This window comes from Oculina patagonica, chromosome 1, assembly GCF_052425735.1.
Source record: "Oculina patagonica isolate OP01 chromosome 1, crgOcupat, whole genome shotgun sequence".
NCBI lineage: Eukaryota > Metazoa > Cnidaria > Anthozoa > Scleractinia > Oculinidae > Oculina > Oculina patagonica.
The window spans coordinates 36658769-36673551 of NC_135758.1; the positions used below are offsets into that span (position 1 = coordinate 36658769).

Below are 14783 nucleotides of genomic sequence, written 5' to 3' on the forward strand. Positions count from 1 at the left end.
CCTCTTGCTCCCAGGCTTCCTTCTAAGCCGGTATACTCTATTCTTGGTAATTCATTCATTCTTGTAAATCATTTCAACCCACCCCAATCAAACTTTTTATTAAAGGCTCTCTCTTGTGTGTGTCAAAGTATAACAGTGAACTAATAGAGAGCGGAGTGTAGAACAAATTGGTCTAAAAGGATTTGTATGGAAAAACCATTTGAGCAATGCTTGTTCTCCCCATAAATTCTTTCAAAGTTGGAACAATCAAACGACCATAAAAAAAAACCCACGTTAAGGAGAGAGAATCTAGAAAATTGACAAGCAAGCTATTTATTGAGAACTTTTTCATTTTCTGATAAAATAATGCCTTCAAAATCGGCAGCTTTTCTATTTTCTTTGCATTGCGTGCCCGTAAGACGCAAGAAAGAGGCTAGGAAAGACGCCTGGTGATTTTTGACATGAACGTGTATTCAAAATGGCGTTTTCGTTCCACTTGAGTCACTTGAAGGCAAGGGGGTAGATTATAAGGGATTATTTTGACACAATGGAGACTTTTTCTCAATCAGGTACGTATAGGTTGTCTAATGGAGCGTAACTAAGCTACATCATCGAATATCGATTGGTAGATAATACGCGAAGAAGTCCAATACGCTTTCAAAAATACTTTGTCGACAGCACTCACGTGCACTACACAGTGATTACAAATCCTTTATATTTGTCCTCTAGAGAACAATAAAGGCGAAAAGGTTAATATGATAGATTGAATTAGATGGGTGGAGTTAAATTTTCAGAGTAAGTGATGCGCGTTTAGCGTGTGAATATTTGGGTTTTTGTTTATACGTTCATTGCTTACTATGATGGCAGAATGAACACTGTTCGAGGATCTTGGTTGTTATAACTCCGATGTAGTCGACTTGTCCATCACTTCACAGGATTATGTTATTCTTAACGGCTGTAAAGATGCCATGGAGTTGGGATCTATGCACTGCTTGGTAAAACCTAAAACTGATCCTAACTATAAAGTAGTTGATCTGTTAGTGCCCTCAGCATACAAATATCATGGGACTCTGTGGTACCTATAAAACAAAACGTTTTTGCCATCAATAACTGTGAAATTCAATGCAAATGCTCGTAGTATATTCTATCTAAAAAGCATGTTATTATTTAGAGGGTAAGGTAAAAAAAAAAAGGTAAAGTCTGTGTCTGAGCCTAAGTGGCCCAAATTAATATACAGCCGGAGCTTATCCCGGTTTCTGTAGCATTAAGCGACTAGGAGTACGTACTAGTATTGCTACTCCCCCCTGGATGGGATGCTAGTCCATCGCAGGGTTACCCCCCAGCAGTAAGTTTGCCGGTACCCATTTATACACCTGGGTGGAGAGAGGCACTGTGAGAGTAAAGTGTCTTGCCCAAGAACACAACGCAGCGCCCCGGCCAGGTCTCGAACCCGGGCCGTTCGACTCGGAGCCGAGCGCGCTAGCCATTAGGCCACCGCGAATTAGAGGGTAGCAAAGGGTTTAAAATATAGGGCAAAAAATATACCGTGACCATCAAAATAACTAGAAAATGCACATAATATAATTCTTGAATGCTGCTGTTTAAAGTCTATGTTATGCTTAAATTTGGTTAAATTTTGTGGGTGAAGTGCCGGGGATCACGACACCTTCTTTGCTACCTTCCGTACAGACGCTCTGCATTTCTGAGGAACACATGACGAGCCCAAAGAATGTATGCATGCACAGAAGGCTATTCATCTGCAAGTCTGTGAACATTTGGACATGAAAAACATGTCTATTTGTGTTACCATAGCCTTTAAAATAAATTAATTTTGTAAAAAATATTGTTCTTTTTATTTTTATTTTCATTTTTTGCTGGTTGTATAATGAAGATTTTTTTTCTAGATGGATAACACATTTTGTTTTTAATAATAACCCTGCTAGTTAGGTAAATAAATATTAATCTTTAGACATTTGCTCATTATAAATTCTGTAAGGCCAGTCAAGATCCTGGAGATCTATTTCAGCATGGACCCAGGCAAGGAAATTTAGAGCTGCATCAGTCATTAGCCAATTTCCTGAATGAAGAATATGGACATCAAGTATCAAGGTAGTCAAAGGATTGATGAAAATCTTAAATTTATGAAGTGGTAAGAACTTAGGGTTAAAGGACAGTTGAGTATTAAATCATGAGCTTGGGGCTAGACATGAACCTCGATAATGGCAAGTTGTTGGGACAACCTAACAGAATCCTAGAGGATAACATTGGGGGGGGGGGGGGGAGCAGGGTTGACACAGTGAGAGTGCTCGCCTCCCACCAATGAGGCCCGGGTTTGATTCTGGTCCAGTTCTATATGTGGGTTGAGTTTGTTGTTGGTTCTCCCCTTGCTCTGAGGGTTTTTCTCCAGGTTCGCAGGGTTACCCCCTCCTGAAAAACCAACATTTCTTTGAGACCCCTCCCATCTCAGAAATTTCCAATCCCTTCTGTGGGGGGAGTATGGACATTTTCTGGAACCACACCAAGCAGTATCATATCAGACATTAGACAGTAAAATGTTGCCTATTTCATGAATAAACTTTTCATTTCATTTTAGTGATCATCTCTTCATCACTGGAGGTTCATCACAGGGCCTTGTGTTGTTATGCAATGCGCTCTTTCAATCTGGAGATCCTGTTTTTGTGGCTGATCCCACTGGTAGTTTTCTTGACATATTCAGGGATTTAGGTCTCAAAGTTGTTTCAGGTAAGTGTTGTTTTTATCTCTTAAGTTACAGGTGCACTCAGGGACTTAGTTTTCATTTTAACCCAACCTTTCAGTTAAAGAATCAGGATTAAAACATCCCAACTGGCTTTTGACCATTTTTTTGAAATGTTTATTTGTTACTGCATACCAGGAGTTGTTACTTCTATGGGGTTGTACAGCACACTTTTTTCATCACTCACTCATCCTCTTCGCTCCTCTGATGAAATACCCCTACTCTTTTTCAGACCAAAATTTACGATGTTTTCTGATGTTTTTTGGCTTGACCCCAAAATGGGTACCCTATTTCAGACCAGACCCTGATCTTCTTGACTTCAGTTTGAGTAACTACAAGTCGTGCGTGATCAACAGCGTGTAGAGATCACGCAACAATCTGAATGCTTTGCAAGCCTTACCCTCAATGGTCTTCAGCCGTTACTGACCCTAAACAGTTCACCGACCAGCCAGCGTGGGTTGTGTGTTGTTAATTAGACTATATTGAGATATTGACAAATATCTTTGCCGTTTGTCGTCAAGATAAGAATCGAACCAATTTTGAGGTCGTAAAACCAAACCTTCTAAAACGTTGGCTACAAGAGAAAATAAAATTAAAACGATTCTTTCATGTTTTCCATTCGATGTTTTGGTGCATAAATTCGCTTGTGATACATTCTCAAATTTAGCCCGTGTGGAGTCAGTTTAATCTTGTTTAGGGCCCAAAACTAACCTTGATTTATTTTATATTAATAAGAATATATCACTGAAAGATTCGTATTCAAAAACGATTCATGTTTAAAACAGCTGTAGTGTAACGTGGGAAGCGATCAAATTTTCAGAAAATTCAGTCTAACCAGCCTGCGAATACAGCTGCCTCTCATTCGCTTCCGCTATTACGTGCGAAACGCGAAAAGAGTACCAGTAGCTGGAGCAAATGAGAGGCGGCTGTATCCGCAGTCTAACCGGAAGTAGATTTGTGCCCAATTTAACCAATATCACTTTTGCATATCTTTACCAAATTACTTGTAAAGGAAGCTGTATTTAGGAAAACCAACTACAGTCCGTTTCGTTTTCTCAAAATATGAGCGAAATCGATTTTTTCGACTTGTGCCGCTGAAACTCAAAGTCTACTTTGGTCAATGTTTACAGACATCCGGTAAGCGCTTTCTCGACCAGCCCTAGTTGTGAAATCCCGAGCTTCGACTGTAGATTTACTTGGGAACTGAATGTACGCGCGAAAAACGAAGCCGATGTAAGCCTGCTCGCAGGCTATGGCCATGAAGAGTACACGCGCAATGAAAAAAAAGCTACTGAAATTTGACGCAAAAGTAGATACGGCTGGTCATAGACTTTTATAACATTTGGTGGCTCCTAAAGGAGCCGTTTGTTTTGGCGGGAAACCCACAAAGTGAGTTTACTTGCTGCTGGTGTACTTGGTCACAGCCTTGGTTCCTTCACTGACGGCGTGTTTTGCCAGTTCACCGGGCAGAAGCAGCCTGATGGCGGTCTGGATCTCGCGGGAGCTGATGGTTGATTTCTTGTTGTAATGGGCAAGACGGGAAGCTTCGGTAGCGATGCGCTCGAAGATGTCGTTGACGAACGAGTTCATGATGCCCATGGCTTTGCTGGAGATACCAGTGTCAGGGTGAACTTGCTTCAACACCTTGTAGATGTAGATAGCATAGCTTTCCTTTCTCTTTCCCCTTCTCTTTTTCTTTCCATCAGCCGCGGGCTTTGCCTTTCCGGCTTTCTTCTCGCCTTTCTTTCCTGCAACTTTCGGTGCCATGTCTATAGATCAGAATGGATTTGAATGAAGGCCGGACGATGCATCCTGTATTTATAGGAAAATTTAGAAAAGATCAATTACCATACGGATCGAAATTCTCGATAACTGATTGGTCATTCTAACAGACCTGACCTTCGAGGTCATATTTTGCATGTGCTTTGTTTATACCACCCGAGGTCTTTGTTTATGTTGTCAAATGGAATGCTCTGATTGGTGAATTTCGATCCTCTCTACTTGGATAACGGCAAATAAAATTCGGACGCAAGAATACTGACTTCAGTCTTTAAGAAACTTGTCTTCGTGAGTCTATACAATCATGTCTGGTCGCGGTAAAGGAAAGGCAAAGGGCACCAAGTCCAAGACCCGCTCATCTCGAGCAGGGCTTCAGTTCCCAGTTGGTCGTATCCATCGTCTCCTCCGCAAAGGCAACTATGGTGAGCGTGTTGGCGCCGGGGCTCCAGTGTACTTGGCTGCTGTGCTCGAGTATTTGAGCGCTGAAATCCTCGAGTTGGCGGGCAACGCTGCTCGTGACAACAAGAAGTCAAGAATCATCCCCCGTCACCTTCAGCTGGCTGTCCGTAATGACGAGGAGTTAAACAAACTGCTCGCTGGCGTCACCATCGCACAGGGAGGTGTTCTTCCCAACATCCAAGCTGTACTTCTGCCCAAGAAGACCGAGAAGAAACCCAAAGCTTAAGATGCTTTAAACCACAAAAACGGCTCCTTTAGGAGCCACCAAATATAATGAAAGTCACGACAAACGATTTTCTTCAGCATTTTACATACCCTTGCATTAAGCTGGAGTGAGAACACTTCAGAAGAACGCGTTATTTTCAGTTACAAAAACCCCGCCAATAAATGCTGCTAAAAGCATTCAATCGCGCGCGCGAAATTTGAACTGCGAGAATCGAAGGGATTTCGTTATCTACAGTTTTCGTTACACAAATCTACGCGCGCCGAAACGTTCAAGGAATTTCATGAAGCCTGATATTTTCAGTTAAAAAAACTCAGCCAAAATCTTTTCGTTATTCAAGCCTAGTTCATAGGCTGCGTAGATAACGGCGTATTTCGAAAGTGTGCTTGTTTTATGCAAAGACTCGATTCTCCGCTACAGTGATTCTTTCCAGTTTGTTGCGCGCAAATTCTACCAGCTACTAGCCTGCAGAACAGTAACGAGCGCGACTTCGAGCGAGATCTTTTGAACAATGCGCAATGCACTAGCTGTACTAGAAACGTAGATTTCACTTTCAAAGTTTATAAAGAAAGACTTTATTGGTCATGACTTTTGAGAGATTTGGTGGCTCCTAAAGGAGCCGTTTGTTTGTGTTGGTAGACTGCGCGTCTAACCGCCAAATCCGTACAGAGTACGGCCTTGTCGTTTCAGAGCGTACACCACATCCATGGCTGTCACAGTCTTCCTCTTGGCGTGCTCAGTGTACGTCACAGCATCACGAATCACGTTCTCAAGGAAAACTTTTAGAACACCACGGGTCTCCTCGTAGATCAGGCCAGAGATTCGCTTGACACCGCCACGGCGAGCAAGACGACGGATGGCTGGCTTGGTGATGCCTTGGATGTTGTCACGAAGAATCTTTCGGTGACGCTTGGCGCCTCCTTTCCCTAGACCTTTGCCTCCTTTTCCGCGACCAGACATGTTGATTGCTACTTGTGTAACTGTCTAACTAACTGAGATATGAGTGTCCAGTTTTTTTCGGTTTTATACGGTGAAGAATGACCTCTCAGAAAACACTATATGAAAATATGTTCCTATTGGTTGACTACATACAACAAAAAAAGTCAAGGGTCAAGTTAATATTTATTACCATAAAAAATATGTTCACGTAACACGGGAACCTACTCTAAAGGAAACAAGTTTTCACCTTTGAGAAACATTTAGATAAACTTTAAACAAAACATTTTGTTCACCGTTCTAACTTTTGAAGTGGTTTTCTTATAGCAAAGCAATCCCAAAATGCCTGAAGGAATATTCAAATCTTGTTCGCAGTGTTCGGATCGAAATACAGTCGCAGAACCGTGAAATTATTTACTGGTTTGGCTTCTAAGCCAATCAGATCTCTTCGTTTTAAACCAATCAGGAACAAGCCCGCCAGGTATAAATCCATTTGTAAAATGATTTTGGCCCAATCGATTATCTTTCTCGGTTACGAAGATGGCGCGTACGAAGCAAACTGCACGTAAATCAACTGGAGGAAAAGCTCCACGAAAACAGCTCGCCACAAAGGCAGCTCGTAAGAGTGCTCCCGCTACTGGTGGAGTCAAGAAACCTCATCGTTACAGGCCTGGTACAGTCGCTCTTCGTGAGATCCGTCGTTACCAGAAATCCACCGAGCTGCTGATCCGCAAGCTGCCCTTCCAGCGTCTTGTGCGAGAAATCGCTCAAGATTTCAAGACTGATTTGCGTTTCCAGAGCTCTGCTGTGATGGCTCTTCAAGAGGCTAGCGAGGCTTACCTTGTTGGTCTGTTTGAAGACACCAACTTGTGCGCCATCCACGCCAAGCGCGTCACCATCATGCCCAAGGACATTCAGTTGGCCCGCCGAATCCGCGGAGAGCGAGCATAAAGTTTATAACATCCCTCACAAAACAAACGGCTCCTTTAGGAGCCACCACATCAATAAAAGCAATGACCAATGGAACTTAAATGTTATTTTCAATTCCAATTACAAATAATCCAGAATAAAAGAAAATCTATTTGTACGAAATAAGTGAGGCTTCGGGGTAACGGCCCTTGTTCGAAATTTGGCGCGCAGCAAAGGTAGCGAATTACTCTGTTCAAAAATACCCGTCGCGCGGCTTACAGCTTTTCAGAACAATTCAAAATAAACTTTTTACTTCTCTTGTTTCTGACCTTTAAAAACATATCAATTGCTTCTTTTAGAAAGCAGAGAAAGACACAAATCTGCGAGATTTTAGCGAAGGCACGGGGCAACATGGTCGCTACAATCTGAACAAAATAGATCTTTGATCAGTCACTGACCATCTTTTGGTAGATTACATACACTACAAACATGAAACTATATCTTCGTCCTGGTTCAAAACAGCCTGCGAATGCAGACGCATTTCCGCGTTAAGTTCAAAATTGTAGGAAACGATTGATATAACGAATAATGTAAAATGCGTAAAACTCGAGAGGGCGCTAGCGGCAAGCGAGTCAGTTCGATCGATGAGATGCGGTTTATAAGCTCAGTTTATGTGTTCTTTCATAATATCAAACCTGGAGTCCTCTGTCAATGCTTCCCAGAAGAATCAGTATAAAAACTTCTAGAAACGTTCTGTTGTAATGAAAATTAAATTTAACCGTTGTAATATGTTGTAAAATGGCGCGCGCCTCGCACGTGGTCGCAGTTAACAATCGATATATTGTCCAGATCAGAATGTACTTTTATTAAACTCTTTCTGCTTCTAATTTCAACTATAAAAAAATCTATATCCGTCAGATGCAGAAGCTTCTCATACATGCCCTGACTTCATCTAGATTCATTATAAATTGCTTGGTCATATACTCTTATCTCTTAGTTCCTTGCCCCCTGGTGGGGGATAGGGCCGGTGGTCATATACAGTAGATTGGTATTGCAATCTTATCCGTTGCTGGCCGCGCGCGCTTATGCAAATCCTGTTTACGAAAACCATGAACATATTTGATCATCTTTTATACTGATCCGTTTGAGAATACTTTTGCCTTCTCCTTTTTCTGGAACCACACACCTACTAAGGGGGTTTAGGAAGCTTAAAGCGCGTACGTACATACTATAAAGTGCGAAGAAGCGCTTTTGACAAATAAATTTAGTTTGCGCGGAGTGGTTTATTGAATGTCATGTAGTGTTTTCAATCTGTATCGTGTTTGGTGTATCACTGTTTCATGAAAAAGCCTGACAAATTTAAATATATTGTAAAATTATAAATCTCGGCTCTTTGTAACACTCAAATACCCTCATTTCTCCGAAAAATATTTCTTTTACAGCATATAGCGCACATTCGATAAATTTCCAGATAAGTGGTCAGAATATCAAACGATGATAAACAAATGGCGTACTGAAGAAGTTTGTCCTTGTTGTTAAAATTTTAAAGCCGTTCAGCCTTTGAAGATTAACAGAAGGTCTAATTTTGTTAAAGAAACGTAAGGTTTAGGAGTTGTTCTTTCTCGGCAATTTCGAAAACTTGAAGGATAGCGATCTGAACTAAAGTTATTGAGCTTTTAACTTGAAATGTTCTTTAGAATTTTACAGGTTTATGAGCTTTAAAGCTTTAAATTTCGTCCTTCCACGAACTTTATCCCAAAACTCTTTACATCTACAACTTAAAAAATATCACAACTACAAATTATAAAACTTAGTTTTATTCAATCTCGTTGTTACAACATATTATTTGTGCAAATTGCTGGGTAAACTAGCACAGAATTTGAGGACGCCATTTTCGAGCCCTGTTTCCTCGGTGGTCCGCGTCCGACGCACTATACTCGCACAGTACAATCAAAGGAGCATTTCAGTCTTCAGTTCCGAAGTGAAAGCAACTAGGTTCGACGTTCTAAAATTGCAACATGTCCGAAGCAGCGAAGTCTCCAGCGAAGAAGAAGCCGGCAGCGCCTAAAAAGCCAGCCGCTCACCCACCTTATTTAGAGATGGTCAAAGCTGCAATTGTAGCATTGAAGGAGCGAAACGGTTCTTCCCGCCAAGCCATCGAGAAATACATCAAAGCCAACTACAAGGTTGGTGAGGTCGGCTCGCACTTAAAGATGGCTTTGAAGAGAGCCGCCGCCAACGGAAAACTTGTGCACACCAAGGGAGTTGGTGCTTCAGGTTCCTTCAAGGTTCCCAAGGAGGAGAAGAAGGAGAAGAAACCAAAGAAGAAGCCCGCTGCAAAGAAGAAGCCCGCCGCCAAACCAAAGAAGCCCGCCGCCAAGAAAGCAGCGAAGAAACCAGCGGCAAAGAAGGCTGCAAAGAAACCCGCGGCAAAAAAACCAGCAGCAAAGAAACCCGCAGCTAAAAAACCAGCAGCTAAGAAGCCCGCAGCTAAAAAACCGGCAGCGAAGAAGCCCGCGGCTAAAAAGCCCGCCAAGAAAGCGGCCAAGAAACCCGCGGCGAAAAAGACCGCCAAGAAGCCCGCAGCCAAGAAGTGAGGCCATCCTTTACTAAACAAAAACGGCTCTTTTAGGAGCCACCAAATAAAATAAAGGAGCAATAATCAACAGAGTACACTTCCCCCAAAATAATCCAAATTGTTTGGATCTTGCCAGATTTTCTTCTAAGGTCTTCTATAGAATCCCAAGACGGAGGAGGATAAAATCGTGTCGTTCTCATCTCCGTGCTATTTACTCGCAAAATACTCTTGGGTTACGGATTTAAATCGTTTAATTTTCGAATCGCAGTTGAATTTTTTTTCCAAAACATGAAACACAAATTTGTGTGAGTCGTTCACAGATTGTTGTCGTATTGGGAATAGGATTTCACGCTTTGTTCGGTCACGTCCCTACAAAGGGGCTATGTCACGCAATTTTAGGCAATTTCGGTACCGACCAAACACAGAAAGGCCAAAAACAGCAAAAAGCGGCAAGGATGGGCAAAATTCGAGAAGGTAAAAACTTGAACCGTCTTAAAAAATTACCATGCTCATCCTTAGTTATGTGGCCGTGATTTTGCCAATAAAAGACTTTTGCTCTAAAAAAAATTAAAATTGTAATTACCGAAAATACCGTGACCTAGCACTGATTTCGTATTAGCGTGTGCACGCGAAACACAGTCCCGGAACAAAAAAATCTGGAGTTTGGAGGGATTTAGAGAAGAGACCGAAAATACTTTTGATTCTTTGTCGTTTGCAAGCTAATGATCATGTTAGTCATGTTCGTTAGTTCTACAAGAAAGAAATACCTTAGCTGAACTCATCACTAGCCTGAATAGGCGAGGGGCGTATCTGCCCTTACGCGAAGTACGCAATTGCTTATCAGAATTACCCAATTTTTTTTTTGGCACCTAAAATGTAACAAGTTCCAAGGGGACATTCCCCAGACCTCACTAGCGTCTAGCGCCTTCGTCGCTCGGTTAAAGTTCGGTAATCTCTACGCTTACTATCCTAAAAATATATTTTTCTGTAAGAATCACATGTTTATTGCACCTAATTGCTGACTAGAATACACAAACGTACCATACCCCATTTCAGACAAAATGGTTAAAAACCACTGGTACTTCACAGGCTTATCTTTATGAATATAACCAATAGGGAAGTATCCCACGGAAGCTGATCTACATCTAAAAGTCACTTGGAGTATTTTTATGACCTTGCCTTTTCCATATTATTTTTGTAGTTCCAACTGACGAGAATGGGTTGATTGTGGAAGAACTAGACAAACTTTTGAAAGTTCACTCCTATAGGAAGAGAGCAGCGACAGAAAAGAAGCCATTTTGGGGATTAGTTTACTTGATGACAATTTTCAACAATCCTACTGGTCAATCACTCCCAGAAGGTACTCTTTTATTAAGTGTCCTGACTGTCGTGGCCATTCTGTAAATTTTATTACTATTCTTATGTTTCTTTGGTTGTTATAAGTGTACCCATTGAGAATAGTTGATAATTCCTAAATTCTCAAAGTACAATAGTTAAAACCAGGTTAATCGTCTCTAATTGCTTTATCTTTTCAGATAGATGCAATGCTCTCATTGACATATTTGAGAAGCATAAGGTGTTGTGTGTATGTGATGATACTTTGGCCTGTCTGTCCTGCGCAGAAAGCAATTCTCCATTTAAACCTGCACCTAAAAGGCTCTTTGGTTATGATCAATGGTTTGTTCACACATTTTCAACCTTGTTTCCATTATTTTGTCCTTTTTTGAACCCTTTTTCCCCACTGTGGAAATTTATTTCCGTCCTGACAGTGAAGGTCTTTAAATTTTGTTTCACTAGCTAGTAGATAAATAAGTCAACGGTTTGTTTCAGTTCCACAGGAACTGAAGAACATGGCAACATTGTTTCACAAGGATCCTTTTCTACGATCTTCAGTCCTGGTTTAAGAATTGGTTGGTTGGAAGCCCCACAAAATGTCTTAGGACATTTAAAGAACAGGTAAGGTGTTTCCATTAGGAAAATGTGCCATGGTAGCATTGCTTGTGTGCATATGACCCAGGTTATAATTAGATCTGCCCAGATGGAAATAGAGATAGTTTGAACCTGACTGGCCATGGCTTTCTGTTGTTTCTTTGGACAAGACACCTTACTCTCACAGTGCTTGGAAACTCTCCGCCCGTGTTATTTCATATTAATAGTTGGGAGTAGCAATGAAGCTTAAATCATTCTTAGAAATAAGGAGACCCCTTTTTGCAGTTATGATTAGTTTAGCAATTATAACTTTAAATAAGCTCACAATTAACGTGCTGATTTTAATACCCATATTAATTAAAGATGCTTCAAATCTTTGTAGTTGACTATCAGTACTACATCTCACATATTCAGTGGCTTTTTTTCCCTTTGTGCAGTTCTTTTGTGCGCCATGTTGGTTCAAGTCAGCATTATCTCAGTGGCGTGATGGCTAGTGTCATTGAACTTGGTGAACTTGCAAAACACCTTTCCTTTCTGAAAATCACCTACCATGTAAGTAGTGCAAGGTGCATCACCCAGATTATTTTGAGAGCTGCAGGTCTTCAGTTGTAGTTAGAACTAAAAGCACAGCAGTTGTTCTTGGCAAAGAGCGAGATCTGATTTTGTAATGTTGATCGACAAACAGCACTGCCACTCCTAGCTTGAAATGTAAGTCATCTCCCGCAATCAACCTATTTATTAACCCTGGCCCGCGAGGACTAGACTACGAGCAGGCGCCCCTGGCTTTCTTATATCCGTCAAGTGAGACGCGAAAAAAAAAAAAAAAAAAACGCGAGAGGAAAAATTTCGCGTGGCCATTTTTCCTTTCGCGGTTTGTTTCACTTGATGCCCACCGGACTGCTCTTAGTCTAGGAGGTGATTGGCATTTCAGGCTATGCCAGTCCCTAGCTAGTGGAACTGTCTGCCCTACAGTGTATTGATATCGTGAAGAGGAATTGTATGGTAAACACTCATGAGAATTATATTTAAAAGTTGAGCATTCCTGATCTGCTCTTTACAGGGTCGTCTTAATGCCATGTCTGATGCTCTCGTCCAACACATGCCCAAAGAAGTAAAGTTTTCCAAACCTCAGGCGAGTAAATTATCCAGCTGAGCAGATTAATTTTTTTTCAGCAATTATTTCCAAGTTTACGTCTTGCAAAACCAAAGTCGTAATTTCTTTCTTTTTCTTACAGGGTGGAATTTGCGTATGGTTAACGTTACCTCAAAAAATTAATGCGAATGGTAAGTACTTTTTTTTTTACTAAGTGAGAACTGTAGGGCAGGTTTGCGGGGCAGGTCGTTTGGCATTGTCGGCGACCGATTGCTTTTACGCAAACTGAAAAAAGGATCGTGTCTTAAGTGTCGTGTTATATCGTGTCGTGTCTCTTCCATTTCATTTCTCATGATCCACTGACAGTCGTAAATATTGCAAGTAGTAGGTTTAAAATATGTTATAGTTAAACAAGACATGTAAACATTAATATATTTGTTCTCGTTTCCCTTTTCAGAACTGCACAAACTTTGCAGAGAAAAGTATAACGTTGGCTTCTCTCCCGGCTCAGAGTAAAATCTTAACTTACTTTAAAATAATTGATTGTTATTAAGTATAATTCGTGCTGCCTTAGCCGACCACTGAACAAAAGACAAAAATTTAACAAAAACATGCAACTGATGCCAAGTGTGACAAAAAGTTACTCCTGTTCGTTTCAACAAACAGCACGAATAAACACACGGGTTTTCATTCGCGATCGTCGAATAGGAATTTTTTTAATCTGTTTTTTTTCCCCTCCAAACTAGTTCCTTTCCCCCCCCTGCAGTACTAAAGTAAAGGTAAAGCCTGCTGTCGAGCCAAGTGGCTCTTCAGGCCGGAGCTTATCCAGGTTTCTGTAGGAGTATTTATACCCCTCCTTGATGGGATACTAGTCCATCACAGGGTTGCCACCGACAGTAAATTCGCCGGTTCCCTTGGGTGGAGAGACACTATGAGAGTTGTCTTGCCCAAGAACACAACGCAGTGCCCCGACCAGGGCTCGAACCCGGACCGCTCGATCCGGAGTCCACAGCGCCTCCCTGCAGTACTAATGTTATTGTTTAACTTATATTTCTACAGGTTTTCCTCATCGACTCCGAACAAATTCAACAACTGTATTCGGCTGAGTGTTGCTCATTATAGTGAAAAAATTCTGTCATCAGCTGTGGAGAGACTGGCGACAGCGATAATGGAAAGAATATGAGTGGCTTCTTGTGGACAAGCTACAAAAATGGGCGGCCCAAGTTTATAGAAAACAGAAGTATGCTAAGACGATGGAGAGTCAACTTGCAATTTGCAGTCCGCCTTCCGTTTCTAAGTAGCAGGCACCTGTAGGATAAAAAACGAAACTAAGAAACTGTTGAGAGCAAAATTTAAGACATCAACCTGACATTGGCTGTAGGCCTAGAGTTCTAATTACTCAGAGACATTTCAAAAGTAAATTACGTCTACGATATATGCTTGTAATAACTTCAATTTTCAGCCTCAAAAAGTAAATTGCAGACGTAATCTCTCAAATAATCCCCAACAGTTTCCCTATGCGCAAAAAACTTCTCACAAATGCATTGATCGCTGCTACCGTGATTGCTTTTCTCGCCGCACTTCCGGTGGTTGCACGGTAACAATTTCAGGTGTGCCAACGGAATTCACGGAGTCCTGAAGAATAGGCTGTTTTGTAGGAATCTTGTAGGTGTATCCGTGACATGCACTTTACTCGATAAACGCCTATCCTAGTGCCAAGTTAATGCAAGTTGTATTTCAACACAATTTCCCGCGAGTCACGCCACCGATGAGCTGGTGACCAGTTAAAATAAAGTTACTGAAGCTTAAGGAGATGCATGGCCAATTAATTATCCCAGTTTCTTCTAGTCACGTAGTTTAATTTTTTTTGTTTTTGCCCTGTGAATATAAGGAACTCTGTGGTTCTAGTCTGGAAAAAGTATCATTTCCGGACGTTGTTACCTTCTCTGAAGATCACCTCTGACTTGTATGACCACAGACTGCACAGAGGCCAAGATAGCTGGCGGTTCTTGCCGCGCAATATCAATAAAAAACCTTGGAATGGCTGAAAGCCGGGAAAACAAGCGAGAAACTAGTGTAGAACTCATAATGAACTTGCTCTCTTCTTACCCATTCTTCTCGTGGCTTTGACGCTCGTTTAGAC

The 14783-nt window shown here is 41.4% G+C and overlaps 4 protein-coding genes and 1 pseudogene across 6 annotated transcripts; 3 read left to right on the forward strand and 2 right to left on the reverse strand.

Annotated features, from left to right (window-relative positions):
* Positions 1-406: 406 nt before the first annotated feature.
* Positions 407-14703, forward strand: LOC144628171 (putative HTH-type transcriptional regulator YjiR). 2 transcript variants are annotated; one of them, XM_078486238.1, is made up of 11 exons: positions 407-974; positions 1976-2088; positions 2573-2721; positions 10820-10978; positions 11154-11295; positions 11449-11574; positions 11985-12099; positions 12608-12679; positions 12783-12831; positions 13098-13152; positions 13700-14703. In XM_078486238.1, the coding sequence occupies exons 1-11, from the start codon at positions 948-950 to the stop codon at positions 13821-13823; spliced, it is 1131 nt and encodes a 376-aa protein (XP_078342364.1). In that variant the 5' UTR covers positions 407-947; the 3' UTR covers positions 13824-14703. The 2 variants fall into 2 exon arrangements, with proteins under 2 accessions (XP_078342364.1, XP_078342371.1); XM_078486245.1 differs by lacking the exon at positions 13098-13152.
* LOC144628494 (histone H2B, gonadal pseudogene) lies at positions 2542-4531 on the reverse strand (annotated as a pseudogene). Its single transcript, XR_013566260.1, has 2 exons — positions 2951-4531; positions 2542-2916 (listed from the first exon to the last, which is right to left on the reverse strand). The product of XR_013566260.1 is annotated as a histone H2B, gonadal pseudogene (transcript).
* On the forward strand, positions 4818-10670 carry LOC144628570 (uncharacterized). Its single transcript, XM_078486688.1, has 2 exons — positions 4818-4911; positions 9069-10670. Exons 1-2 carry the CDS (start codon positions 4818-4820, stop codon positions 9635-9637), a joined length of 663 nt encoding a protein of 220 aa, XP_078342814.1. The 3' UTR covers positions 9638-10670.
* LOC144628521 (histone H4) lies at positions 5739-6340 on the reverse strand. Its single transcript, XM_078486640.1, has one exon. The coding sequence runs from the start codon at positions 6153-6155 to the stop codon at positions 5844-5846; it is 312 nt and encodes a 103-aa protein (XP_078342766.1). The 5' UTR covers positions 6156-6340; the 3' UTR covers positions 5739-5843.
* Positions 6474-7966, forward strand: LOC144628460 (histone H3). The gene has a single exon (XM_078486557.1). The coding sequence runs from the start codon at positions 6672-6674 to the stop codon at positions 7080-7082; it is 411 nt and encodes a 136-aa protein (XP_078342683.1). The 5' UTR covers positions 6474-6671; the 3' UTR covers positions 7083-7966.
* Positions 14704-14783: the final 80 nt, after the last annotated feature.